This window comes from Helianthus annuus, chromosome 7 (assembly GCF_002127325.2).
Source record: "Helianthus annuus cultivar XRQ/B chromosome 7, HanXRQr2.0-SUNRISE, whole genome shotgun sequence".
Taxonomy (NCBI): domain Eukaryota; kingdom Viridiplantae; phylum Streptophyta; class Magnoliopsida; order Asterales; family Asteraceae; genus Helianthus; species Helianthus annuus.
In genome coordinates, this window is record NC_035439.2 from 3,803,964 (window position 1) to 3,818,215 (window position 14,252).

The window sequence follows — 14,252 nt, forward strand, 5'->3', positions numbered from 1 at the left end:
TTCAGTCCATTTCAGTGGTGGCGATGGCAGCGGAGTGGTGGTGGTGGCAGGGCTGTGGTGGCGGTGGTGGTGGTGGTGGCAGCAGAGTGGTGGTGGTGGCAGGGCTAATGGTGGTGGTGTTAACTGCCATTTCAGTCCATTTTCAAATTTACACAATTAATCCTTTATGTTACAAATTTACACAATCAGTCCTTATTTACAAACTGACTTAACTGGGTTATGATTTTTGGACTGAAATGGCACCTTTCCAGAACATGGGGGACGAAAATGGCGCATTTTTGAAAAATGGACTGAAATGGCCAAAGTGACCAAACCACAGGGACGAAAATGACAGTTAACTCATTTTTTTAGATTTTTTTAGGTTTTTTGGGGGTTTAGTTTTTAGCATTTTAGCTTGGGGGTAGGGGTGGGAGGGGGGGAGTTAGGTTTTTTTTAGGTTTTTGGGGGTGAGGGGGGAGGGGGGGTAGGTTTTTTTTAGGTTTTTGGGGGTGGGGGTTTAGGTTTTTTTGGGGGATGGGGGGAGTGGTTAGGTTTTTTTAGAGGTATTTGTAGAGTAACTTTGATAGTTATTGATAATTACAAAAATGTCACCTTGTCTTTTTGAGTTTTCCTTCAATTTGTATGTTTAGTATGTTAAGATTATTTGTACAAGAACTTTACCCTATATATCAAACAGGGGTCATCAAAAGCATCTTAAAAACAGCTAATCTTTCGCCAACAGCCAAAACACCAAAAATCTATCTTCACTGGCACTATGCATATTCTTGATCTAGATTTACAAGAAATAAAAACCAGAAAAAGAAATTAAACACAGCGCACAAAGCGACCACACAACGCCGAAAGAAAGAAATAAGAGCTAAAACCCAAAACCAAACAGAACAAAAAGGATTAAAGCCGCAATTTTTACGAAACCTAACCACGAAAATTTAAACGATTCTGAAAATAAAACCATTTGTAGCTAGAAACACTATAGAAAAACCGACCCGTCACAGATGAACATAAGGATCCCTCAAGTTTACATTTTTCCAATTTTTCCATCCGAAACTTTCTTCATGTCGCTGACCATAGGCGGTAAAAACCAACTCATTTGTGAATTTTCCAGTCAATGAGCAACAGACCGCCTACAAACATTGCTGAAATCAGCAAGCGTTCGCAACCCCATTTACAACAACCTCCACCTCGTCTGGCTTAGCTGCAACGTCTTGCACATTATTCACAAGTTTGACCTCCTTGACCACATCTGACCCGTCATCAGATTTCAAAACCTCGTTTTCAGCTCCTTTAATCTTCTTATCAGTAACGAGTTTTCCTTCCCACGACTAAACAAAACACGCAGTACCATAAGAATCCAAACAGACAAAACATCTAAAATAAGAGTAAATTGCCATTTTAGTCCCCGAGTTTGTCCAAATTGCCATTTCAGTCCAAATAGTTTTTTCTCCTCTAGTTTTTTCTCCTCTGGTCCATGACTTTTCCTTTTTCTTGCCATTTTGATCACATTTCCTCACTTTGTCTAAAAATCAGGTTATAATCAGGGGTATTTTTGGCATTAAATTGTTATGAGGTTTATAAATTATGTTGTAAACTCCTTGTTATAACCAGATGTTTAGACTGAGTTAGGCAATGTGATCAAAATGACAAGAAAATGGAAAAGTCAGGGACCCAGAGGAGAGAAAAAAAAAACTATTTGTACTAAAATGGCAATTTGGACCAAACCTCAGGGACTAAAATGGCAATTTACTCTATAAACAACTTACCTGTTTCTGAAACTGTTGCTGCTTTGCCTTCTTTTGCTGAATTTTCTTCTGTCGGTCCTCGTAAAACTCGAAGTCATCTAAGATGCATTGCTTGCTAGCATGTTCTTTGAAAACCTTGATCACCTGCAATCCTTGCGCCAACTTCACCTGAACGTAAAATGAAGATTAATCGACCAAACGCCAGAAAACGCAACATACAAAACGCATGTCTATTATTTACTAAAAATATACCTCTTGAGTATCCCTGCTATTAGTGACGGGTTTATTCTCGTTGTACTCAAGAATAATGTGCTTCAACAAACTGTTTGGTAAATCTTTAACAATATGCCACTTTACAGGAAAGCAACCAATCCACTTATCTTGCTGCCAATACTCCAAACTTTTGTTAAAATCAACGGGCCCCACCATCTCCGCTACCCCCACAAACTGTCCGCTTGTATTAACCTACAACATTTCATCAAAAATATATCAAGAATTGAAAGAAGAACAAGATATAAAATATTCAATGATAACAGAAAAATATACCGAGAAAAAAAGAAAAATCGGGCATGCTTCAGATTTCTGTTGAGCCTCACGGTATGCAGCGTCAAGTTTCTTGTTTCCGTTTTGCGTACTCGCCCAAACGTTATACTTAATGCTCTTATGAACATCATCTTCGCTATAAGACTTGATTATAAAGAACTTAGCATCTTCATAAGTTTCAGGAAACTCTGTCTTGTTGTATTGCTCTCTATCCGGTGTCACGTTGACCTCTTTGACTTCTTTTGACTCGTCTTTAATACCATCAGTAGGTGACAGTGACACAGCTATATCTTCTTGACCCTTAACGGCTGTAGTAATTGGGGTCAACGGTTTTTGATTCTTGATGGTTCGAGACCTCGGGCCCCTGTTCAGCTCGTTAAGACCATCGCTGCTGTCATTGTTGTACCCAAAGTAACCGTTAGCTCGCACTCTAGGCTTGAACTTGTTATCAACGCTTAACCACCCACGCCCGTTATTCTGATAATCATAACCATTGGTTCCATAACCATAACAAGATCCGTAAGCGTTTCCAAATTGACCATAGAACTTGTTTGAATACACTGAATTCGGACCCTGTTATGCAAACAAATATGTTAGAATGTACATGAGAATATGAGATAATAATTCAGTTATTTTAAATCAAAATTATCTTATTATACACTTGAAATACCATGAGATGATTCTGAGATTTGGATGCAACACCGTTGTTTTTAGTTTGCGGGTCAGATGACATGGTGCCATTTAACCATGGTACCGAAGAGTAAACCCCGTAATAGCTATTTTGTGCACCCGTTCCATATAAACCATTGGTCTTAGCGGCTGAGTTCTGATTAACTACTGGCTTCACAGGCTCGGGACCATTGTTTCCCTTGGAACCCACACCGTTTCCAACACTTCCTTTAGTTGCGTCGGTGGCTAGAGGCTTCTGGTCAGTAACTGCCGGTGCGGTGGTCCCATCTTTAGAAGGGGTCACGGTAGCAGGGTATGGGCCACCAGTTGAAGTCGGTGGTTGGAAATACGCACTGGGATATTGGTAATGTTGAGAATAACTTCCATACGGTGCATACCCATAACCATAAACACCCTACAACGTAAAAAAACAACAGTCGGGTAAAAAACCGCAAACACAGCTACAATCTTAATAACATAACATTATGAAACATGTTCTTACATTAGCCAAATCATCCCAATCGATCGCAGTCCCGTCATAACCTACAACATATGCAAATCAATAAGAAACAGAACCAACTGGCTACTAAACAAGTAAACATTAGACGCTAACATATCGAATACCTCCATAGTAATACGCGGTCGAAGGATAACCATTGGGATAATAAGCCAATGATGGATCCATAACATCAGAAGCCAAAGGTGTTACAACCTTATTGCTAGGTTTTATCTGACCATTCCCAGTGTCCACAGAAGTCTGAAATTTTAACCATATATTAAACACCAAAAATAATTAAACTTTATGTAATATCAATTACTGTCAAAACAACATGTACTACAAATAAAATCTTTTCACAACATACTCAAAAAAAAAAAAAAAAAAAAAAAAAAAAAAAAAAAAACCTTCTTAACAGGATCAGAAACTTCCAAACTTTTGGCTTGAGAATCCAAAGATAAGTTCTTCAACAAAGCAGCAGCATCTACATCAAAAATGTTTAAAACTTTTTAACAACCCACAAACCCTAATAAGCAAAAGATCACATATACCTAAATCTAAACACAAAAATGCAACAGATCAAGAAACAATCTTGTACAAAAGACTAACAATCATGCATATAAACAACATATGATCTTGATATTCAAGAAAAAAGAAAGAAACCCAGTTAAAATTGAAGGAAAACAGTGACGAATCTTTAAAGAAAGTGTGAGTGAACAGAATATACCATCTGTAGGAGGAGCAACGGTGACCATGCTGGCAGTTATCGGATAAATCTTGAAAAATGGGATAAGAAAACCCGAAAAATTCTGGGTTTTTGGTAGTGGTTTGACGGAAGGATTGAAGAGTTCCGCCGCCGCCACAAAGTTTGTGAGGGTTTTTAGGGTTTTGAAGAAAGAGGGTTTTGTTCGATTGAAAAGTATCGATTCAAATAGCACCGAACCCCTTGCACTTGTAGTTACACTTTCTACCCCTTTAGTTTTGTTTTTCTTAATTGATGCAAGTAACTTGGCCGGCTAAAAAATACGATGGGAAATCAGTCGGTATTGGTTTGGTTAATTAGTTGGAGAAATTATTTGGTATTGGTTGGGTTCATAGCGGTATTAGTAAAGTCATGATTTGCTCAAAAGAATATGTTTTATATTGAAAAGCAAAAAAAAGGAACATTGGTGCCACTTCATATGATAATAACGATATTGTTCCGGTATTATTTTGAATAAAACTCTTTTTTAATAGAGTTTATATAAATGTCGCTAAAAAATATTAAACTGGTTGCGTAGTCTACTTTCTAAAAGAGATGACGAATGCAGGTTATCGAAAAAAATCAAATTAAATAAAAATTAAACGAGGTAAAACTGTGCATATTTAAATTATAAGAAGTGAAATCTCCCGTCTTTCTATTCTAAAAAATAAAAACTTTTCTGGACATGTGTCACTTCCTGGTGTTTTCTCTCTTTATTTTCCTATTTATCTCTCATATTGAATTAATAATAAATAAAAGAATACAATACATTGCAATGCAATGCAATTCAATACAATGCAATACAATACAATACAATACAATACAATGCAATGCAATGCAATGCAATGCAATGCAATACAATACAATACAATGCAATACAATACAAACTGGTTGTTGATTGAATGCTCTATTCTTACGTATACGGGTTTTCAGAAAAAAAAACGTAACTAGATAAAAACCGTAAACCGAACTGTAACCATGACAGAATAAACTGATCCGAACAACGAATTCGGTTTTTGGTTTGGTTTATAACCGAACCCGAATTGTGAATATGATTTTTGGTTCTGTTTTTGGATCTGCATTTTTTATTTGGTTTATTCGGTTTATTTGGATAACCGAATAAACCGTTAATTTAATTAATTATGAAATAAATATAATAATGTTTAATAAACTATATATAATTTATTAGCCAAGATACTAAGTCTAATATCTAAGTATATGTATCTCCATGGTTTGAAATTATTAATATTTTGTGTCATTAGACTTGTCGACTATTTATATTTATAATTTTTATGATCTATGTTTTGAAGTTTTAACTCCGTGGTTGTTTGTACGACTATTTTATGGATATGTTTGTTTTATTTTGGTATATCTTTTATTTATATATTGTTAGGTTTAAATTAGTTGTTGATTTGATGTTCGGAAGTTAGAACACAAACATAAATATAAATTAGGAAGAAAAGTACTTAGGTACAATTTGGTTTGGTTCGGTTCAGTTCGGTTTGCATATTCTTAATTTGGTTTGGTTTGGTTTTTGGCTTGGGGTATAAAATTTTGAAAACCAAATAAACCATAAACCGAACCGATAAACACCCTTAGTTACGTAATCAAAGTCGTGACGGTCTTAAAAATCGAATAAAATGATTTTGATACTATTAATTTACAACTTTTGCTTTCCTTCATTGTGTTGTACTCTAAGCTTATGGGGTTAATATAAATTTTATATTTTGTTTCTAACCTAAAACTTCTCATCTTTTTCAATTTAACCTTATTGATTTTTATTTACGTTTAACTCAAAACTTTTCATCTTTTACAATCTAACCTCAACATTTTTTTTTTACTTTCAATGTTTCCCATACTTTTCATCTTTCATAAGTTTTTCATTTTATGTTCCATTCTAAATTTTGCAAGTTAAGACGGCGCAAAATGCGTGTGGAGTTCAACGTTTTTCCGTCAATTTGTTTCTCATTTGACAAGCTCGTTGCAACCCGCCTCTTCTCCTTGTTTGACAAGTTCGTCGCAATATGCAGGTCCTCGATCGAATGAGTTATTTTTTCTATGTTTTACGTATCGGTATAATATCTTCGCATGAACACGTCGCAACGGGTGAGCATGACTCGACGATTTTACATCTACTTTCGATCGGTTTTAATTTTTCCTTTTTTATTTATTTTTTATGAGTTTTTACGACGTTGATGGTCGCTAACAGTGGTGTGGCATTGATGCTTCCCCCCTCCCGGCCACTACACGGGAGGCCTTAATACTAGTTTTAACAACTTTAGAGATTATAATATATAATGGAAGAGATGTTTTTATATTTCATGTAATTTCTTATTAGGGGACTGGGGGCGGTGCCCTTTTTTCCGTGATAAACCATTTTCCACGCGTGGAGAATTGAACAAGACCACCGCCACCATCATCCAACACGCGTGTTGATGCATGGTCCGTGATTTTTTTAACGCGTGATACTTTTTATGTTGTGAGGGTAATTGTTGGTTAGGGGGAATTGTTGGGTGTGGTGGTGAGTGATGACCATTGCCACTAAAAAAGGTTGTGAGTGATGAAATAATGATTGATAACGTGACGGAACTTGATTGTATGTTATGAGTGATGGAATTTTTGCAAGTGATTACCACCCTCTTCCCCCTTAGTCTTCATTATTTGCATGTCTTGATAGTAGTGTGTCCTTTCTTCTTTTATCCTTCTTCTTTTACTTCTTAAGATCACACCTCTTTCTCTGTTTAATCTATCAAAATTCATTGACATGTCGAAATACAAATCAAATCACTTATGTACATAAATCCACCATCATCCATACTCCAAAATCGAAGCGTTGGTTGAGCCATGCTTTGCTAGGATTTAAGGTTGGGAGCGATGAACTAATCACTCAAAATGGTTGTTAAGTAGTTGTCCTTACTGAGAACACGTCACATTCATCACATACCTGGATTTGGCAACGATGGGTGCCTATGCTCTATCATGACGACAAGGACAAGGTACTAATAGTCCCTATGGTTTATGGAAAGTAACAACATTAGGTACTAATAGTTTAAAGTAACAATCTAAGGTTTTAACTTTTGATTTTGTAATATCATGGGGCTTTAGGGTAACCATTGTTAAATACCAACTAAAAACTTAGGGTATTTTTTTGTCAATTAAGAACTTAGTACCCAACCTTGTTACTTTGGAGAAACCACAAGTACTAACCTCGCAACTAACTCGTATAGTATTTAAAACACAAATTTTATTTTTTTCTCCTTTTCTTTAACTAAGTTTTTTTTTATTATTTATCTAAAAATATAAAAAAAATAGGAAAAACCAAAGCACGCTAATTTATAAAATCCACAATGGTCAATATGAGTTATAAAAAAAACTTCTCGAAACCATGGAATAAGTCACTTTTAATTCTAAGCCTTTTACGTATAATTCAATTTCAGTAAACAAAAAGTTAAAATTTATATCCATCAAGAACTAAATCCAAAAAAAAAAAAAAAAACTACACATCTTTGATCAAAATGAAGTTTAGTTTGAAGGTGGTCATCAAACAATAAAGCAAATATGAAATTTACATTTATCATATACCCATCCATTCATCACAATTTTGTTTGAACTAAATTTCTATGAAGTTTAGCATATCTTTATTCTTATTAATGCATCACTTTATATCCATTAAGAACTAAATTATCATCTGCATGGTGGTCACCAAAAAATGGTTGGATGGTTCGATGGCACAGTGGTGATTCAACGGTTAGGTGGTGGTGCGACAGTACTGAATGATCATAATGTGTATCTATTTTTATTTCATTAACTTTATTTTTCTCTTTTATTAAATAAATTATGTCAACATATTTAATATAGATACAAAATAAATGTCATCTAAGATAGTTTATCTCTCAAGCTCTCATTCAGGTTAATTATATAGGATTAGCAAATAAAATAAACTTTAATGAGTTAATTCAAAACATTTTTTTCATGAGTGACCTAATTGAAACACTCCTAAAACTTGGTTATCATTTTGTGAAATGTTCCTGTTAATTTACTTGTAAGCTAATTACGGAAGTGGCTTTGAATTAGCTTTACGTATAATTATTTAAAAAATGGGTTACTTACATAATGAAAAAGGTTTAATGAAATAATAAGAGAAAAAGAAAAAATGTGTTTTATATATTACTAGAGTTTATTTTGTGGTTTGTCCTTGTGGTTTCTCTAAAGTTCAAGGTTGGGTACTAAGTTATCGGTTAGTTTTTAACGGTCGTTAGCCTTAAGGTCATAGGATGTTACAAAATCAAAAGTTAAAACCTTAGATTGTTACTTTGAACTATTAGTACTCGAGATTGTTATTTTCCATAAACCACAGGGACTAACAGTGTAATTAAATCTTTAAATTTGGATTATACATTTTATTTTTGAATCTCACGTATTTTTTTCACAAACCAAACCCGAAAAACCGAACCAAACAATTGCTAAAACTGAAAAAATCAAAACCGAACGGTTTTCAATAACCGAAAACCGTACATTTAGATTACGATTCCAGTTTTTCCATAAAGCGGAACGACGCACACCCCTACCTATTACCAACAAAGAGTTCGAAACGCACTTGACAGAAAATAAACCTAACAAGTAGTATGACAATGTGACCACCAATGGTAAAAGAGATGTGAATACCAGATCATAATACCTTGCGGGGGACCACAATCATCAAAAAAAAAAACATGTAAGAATCAATAGTATAAATACTAGTGATATCACAAAAGAAAGGTGAGAAGAAATCTCTCATTCTCTCTATCTCAAGCACACACACACTTAATCTTGTTTTTGGATGAACATATACTTATTTTGATGCCAGATGATGGTCACTAATAGAAATTTATCCCTACAGTGAGGATAAAAATGTTTTTCGTTTTGTAGATTCATTCATTGAAGCTGTTTTTTAATACTTTGATCGCGTTGGAGCTTTGATCTTTAACCTTTAGTCATCGGGTCTTCTTTCTTCAATCTTAAAATACATTTTTAAAAGCGTCATTATGTTTTGTTTATGTCACATGGTGTAAAATGACTAAAGACAACATGCAATATATTCAAAGCCAACCAATACGTATAAAACTTTAAAAAAAGTATATGCATACAAACAGTGACGAAGCTTGATAATGAAGACGGGGTCGAAAACGTATATACCAAAAAAAATTCTATAGAACCAGGGGGTCAAATACGTATATACCTAGAAATTTCTATACAAAAACTACACATATAACACTACTGAACGAAAAGTTAGGGGGGTCGGGTGCCCTGACCCCTCTTAAGCTGCACACCTGCTTACAAACATATCATTCAAACTTGTGAAAGGTAAATGGTTTTTTGAACTTAAATTTATCAACCTTTACATTGACGTGCGGTCATGATCGATGTATTACAAGTTTGGATAATCAATCATCAACCAAATTTTATGGTCAAAAGTCAAAACATAGTTGGGGAAAAATGAGAGCAATATGGGACGATGGCTCTCAGCGGTGTTTACTATGCAAATCTGATTATTAAGAAACCGAATTTTTCGTAACGAAGGTTTTTTTTTTTTTTTTTTTTTTTTCTTTTTTGCTTCTTTTATATTGATTGGATTAGCGACTAATTCAAAATCAGAATTTGATTTTGGATTCAAGTTAGTATGCGTTATTTTTTTTTTTTTTAAAGCGGGATTCTATGATTTATAGAATAAGGCGAGCGTATATTGTAAAAACTCGAAGTTATGTGTGTGTATATTTTATTTTCTATATATATAATACACCATTTTGTTTGGAGCAACTATTCAACTCGAAATGAGTTGCTAATACAACCTTTTTCTATCCTGATTCAGTGTGTTTGAATCATCTCAAAGTCTAATTTCCGCTCTCCTAATTTAATTACAAATATGCAACAAATCGTCAAATATTATCGTAAGTAGGGCCTAGAATGAATATAGGAAAACAAAACATTTATACTAAGATGCAATATTATTATAAAGAAATAAGAGTTCAAGTCTTGAAATCTATACTATCTAATAAAAAAAAACCTGATTTGGGACACTTGTCATCATATTAGGCCATCTGTTATAGGTAATTATTATTTTAATTTAATCTCTTCTAATTAATTATAAATAACTCTTCTACTAAATATTATTTAATTTAATATCTTATATTATAAGATAACTCTCCTACTAAATATTATTAGTTTAATATCTTATGGATAATTATTATTTAATTTTATATCTCTCCGGTATCTAAACTCTTGTGGGTTTAATGAGGTAATATTATAGAGGTTAACAAAATCTTTTCTATGGTAGCGATAATAAGGACGAAATAAATCTATTTTGTGAAGGAGATATCATACTTCATCCATATCTATTAATTTAACCTTTATATCCATCATGTAAAATCCACACTCATCTATTTATTTCTCCATATATAAATAAGCAAACTTTTTGTGCATAATACTTATAACATGTGCTTTGAGAGTTTTTCAAAAAAAAAAAAAAAAACTTGTTTTTTTTTAATTTTAACCCAAAGGTTTTTACCATTTGCAATTTTAACCCTACATAATTTATTTTTTTAACTTTAACCAAAACTTTTCATTACTTTAACCCAATGGTTTTTACCTTTTGCAATTTTAACCCTACATAATTTGTTTTTTTTAGCCCAAAACTTTTCATTATTTGCAGTTTAACTTCACAACTTTTGTCACTTATACTTTTCATCTTTGGCAAATATTCGGTTTACGTATAGTTCTTAATTTTTCGAGTTAATACGACGCAACGTACAAGTGTGGTTCAACTTTTTTATGTTTTGTTTCAAATATTGCAAGTTAATACGACGCAATGTACATGTGTGGTTCAACATTTTTACCTCTATTTTTTCATTTTTGACAGGTTTGTCGCAACACGCAGATCCTAGGTCGAGTCAGTGTTGGTGGTCGATAATGGCTATGTGACATTAGTACTATTTGACACCGGTTTTACGCCCCGCCGCAACGCGGCGTGCGCTTTGGGGGTTTTCCAAAGAAAAAATCGTTATGCATATGGTTGTCGTAACTTTGGCTTTGAGGGTTTCAAAAAAAATTGGTTTTTTTTGACTTTTCACCCAAAAGTATTTCATAAATTACTTTTAACCCAAAACTATTTGTTTTTTTACTTTTAACCCAAAACTTTTTATCTTTTGCAATTTATTCTCACAACTTTTTTTACTTTCAACTTTTGTCCTTTACAGTTTTCATTTTCCGCAAATTTTTCGCTTTATGCTTGGTTCTAAATTTTGTGACTTAACACATCGCAACGTGCGTCTTTGGTTTAACTTTTTTACGTTTCGTTCTAAATTTTGCGAGTTAACATGACGCAACGTGCGTGTGTGGGTGAACGTTTTTACATCGTCTATTTTTCCCCCGTTTAACAGGTTTAACATAGCGTGCGGGTCCTAGATCGACTTAGTCATAACAAAAGAATCCCCGCCGCATTGCGGCGGGTCTCAATTCTAGTTATGTTTTATTTTAAAAATTATTTAAAGAAGACAAACTATCAACTCATATTTATGTTTACCTTAAATATAAAAACCTCATTTAAAACGTAGACATGACAAACCTAATTAATTTTATTGAAATTCAAATATATATCTATAAATATTTATTAGTTATATTTGAACGTTTTGTTTAGTTTGGTATCAAATAAATTTTACGAAACTTAAAATAAAATTAACTAATATTATTTATCATTTATACATTTACGGAGCTTTAAATAAAGGGTTAAATTTATTGATACTTCGTTAACAAATTTTGCAACAACAGAATAATCTATTTTTATCACGAAAACCAAACTTTGTATTAATATATTAAAGAGTAAACTGCCATTTTGGTCCTTGTGGTTTGGTCAGTTTTGTCATTTTAGTCCAAATCTCAAACTTTTTAAATCTGGGTCCCTGTGGTTTCGTTTTTCTTGCCATTTTAGTCCAAAAGTTAAATTTAAACTCTTGTGGGTTTAATGAGGTAATATTATAGAGGTTAACAAAATCTTTTCTATGGTAGCGATAATAAGGACGAAATAAATCTATTTTGTGAAGGAGATATCATACTTCATCCATATCTATTAATTTAACCTTTATATCCATCATGTAAAATCCACACTCATCTATTTATTATGTTTTATTTTAAAAATTATTTAAAGAAGACAAACTATCAACTCATATTTATGTTTACCTTAAATATAAAAACCTCATTTAAAACGTAGACATGACAAACCTAATTAATTTTATTGAAATTCAAATATATATCTACTAGTTTAAGTACCCGTGAATTTCACAGGATGCAAAAAGGAAATATACTCTTGATCACTGTTAACATAAATATTATAAATTGATACACGTTAAAACACGAACAAATATATAATATTTGAACCAAATATTTAAATACATGAATAACCAAGTATCACAAATCTTTGAAAATCTGTCTATACACGATATTAGTTGTTTTATATCATATGTTTTGTATGGATTACGAATAAATGAATTGATTTATATAAAATTTAATAGGAAGATTGTTTAAATATAAATATATGAATATGCAACAATCAGAAATCATCAAATGTTAGTCATTAATTAGAAGGAACGCAATAAATTTATCAATTATAATTCGTTGAAAATCTCTTTATAAACAACATTATTTGTTTTATCTGTCGGCTTTCCATTGTTGTCAAGTATGAGTAGTTTGACCCCATCTCTTGTTTTCACCCTTGATAAAGCAAGATACAATTGACCATGAGAGAAGACGGGTTGTTTCAGGTACAAACCAACTCTAGAAAGCGACTGCCCTTGACTTTTGTTTATTGTCATCGCAAAACATACGGAAAGTGGAAATTGCCTTCTTTGAAAAGCAAAAGGAATCTTTTTATCAGAAGGGATCAAATTAATCCGAGGTATATATGTGGAAGTACCAATATTTGCACCAGATATTATCTCGGCTTCTATTACACGGTTGTACAACTTTTTTACTTGTAGCCTTGTACTGTTGCACAAACCATTCCGTTGGTCAATATTTCGTAATAACATTACTGGAACACCAACTTTTAGCACCAACCTATGATTTGGTAAGCCAGAAATTTTAAGTCCATTGAGCACATCCGGAGAGTATATTCTTTGTTGTGTAGCATTTACATCTTCGGTTGGACAAAGACTGTCAGAGCTAAGATACTCTCTTTCTTCACCAGGAAACATTGATAGCAACCTGTCATTAATCTCATGCACAACATCATTCTTCGGTGCAAGTATAGCACGCTCACTAAAATAATTATGGTTGTTGATGTTTTGCAAGATTGATGGATAAACAAAATCAATTAAAGCTGCAATTGGGTCAGATTCATCAGTAATCAGATTCATCAGGTTAAGAAGATCAATTGATGAGTTGGTCAGCGTGATAACCTTTGGAGCTTCATATTTAGCCGTACGGTGATAATGAATAATCGCAAACAATTGTGACGACAATTCGTATCGCCATTGTCTGGAAACACATCTTAATCTACCAATACACTTTGTTGGTAACCTTGATAGGATTTCGTTAGCAAACATTTCAAATTCAAGACGTTGCATCCTACAAAATATGGGAAAATAATCAATTGATAAGAATTATCTAATCAAAACCGTGAACTATACAACGGATTTATATAACTTATTACTTATAAAATAATATAAATAGACAAATTGTAAGAACATCCATAATACTGATACCTTCGAGTGAGAATGGATGAAATAATGTGAGAAGTTTGGATGTGTATGAAACAAAAGGTAGGAGAATGCTATTTATAATATATGTGGTTATATAAGTTTGGAAATGATGTATCTAATTTAAAATCAAATTTCGAAATTTATTAACATAGATAAATTTCCATATTGAATGTGATTGACCAATTTCCATATTCACAAATAATAAAATATCTCTTAAAACATAAAATAAGAAAGTTTGGTATGTGATAACGGTAAAGATATTTTAAAATTTATGTTATGTCCAGCTGTATATGTATAATATGTTATGTCCAGCTATATATGTATAATAGATATTT

At 32.9% G+C, this 14,252-nt stretch overlaps 1 protein-coding gene across 1 annotated transcript; it reads right to left on the reverse strand.

Moving 5' to 3' along the window:
• Positions 1–727: 727 nt before the first annotated feature.
• LOC110867634 (YTH domain-containing protein ECT4) lies at positions 728–4,363 on the reverse strand. Its single transcript, XM_022116638.2, has 9 exons — positions 4,172–4,363; positions 3,852–3,928; positions 3,573–3,705; positions 3,451–3,491; positions 2,950–3,363; positions 2,283–2,852; positions 1,989–2,201; positions 1,758–1,904; positions 728–1,319 (listed from the first exon to the last, which is right to left on the reverse strand). Exons 1-9 carry the CDS (start codon positions 4,197–4,199, stop codon positions 1,140–1,142), a joined length of 1,803 nt encoding a protein of 600 aa, XP_021972330.1. The 5' UTR covers positions 4,200–4,363; the 3' UTR covers positions 728–1,139.
• Positions 4,364–14,252: the final 9,889 nt, after the last annotated feature.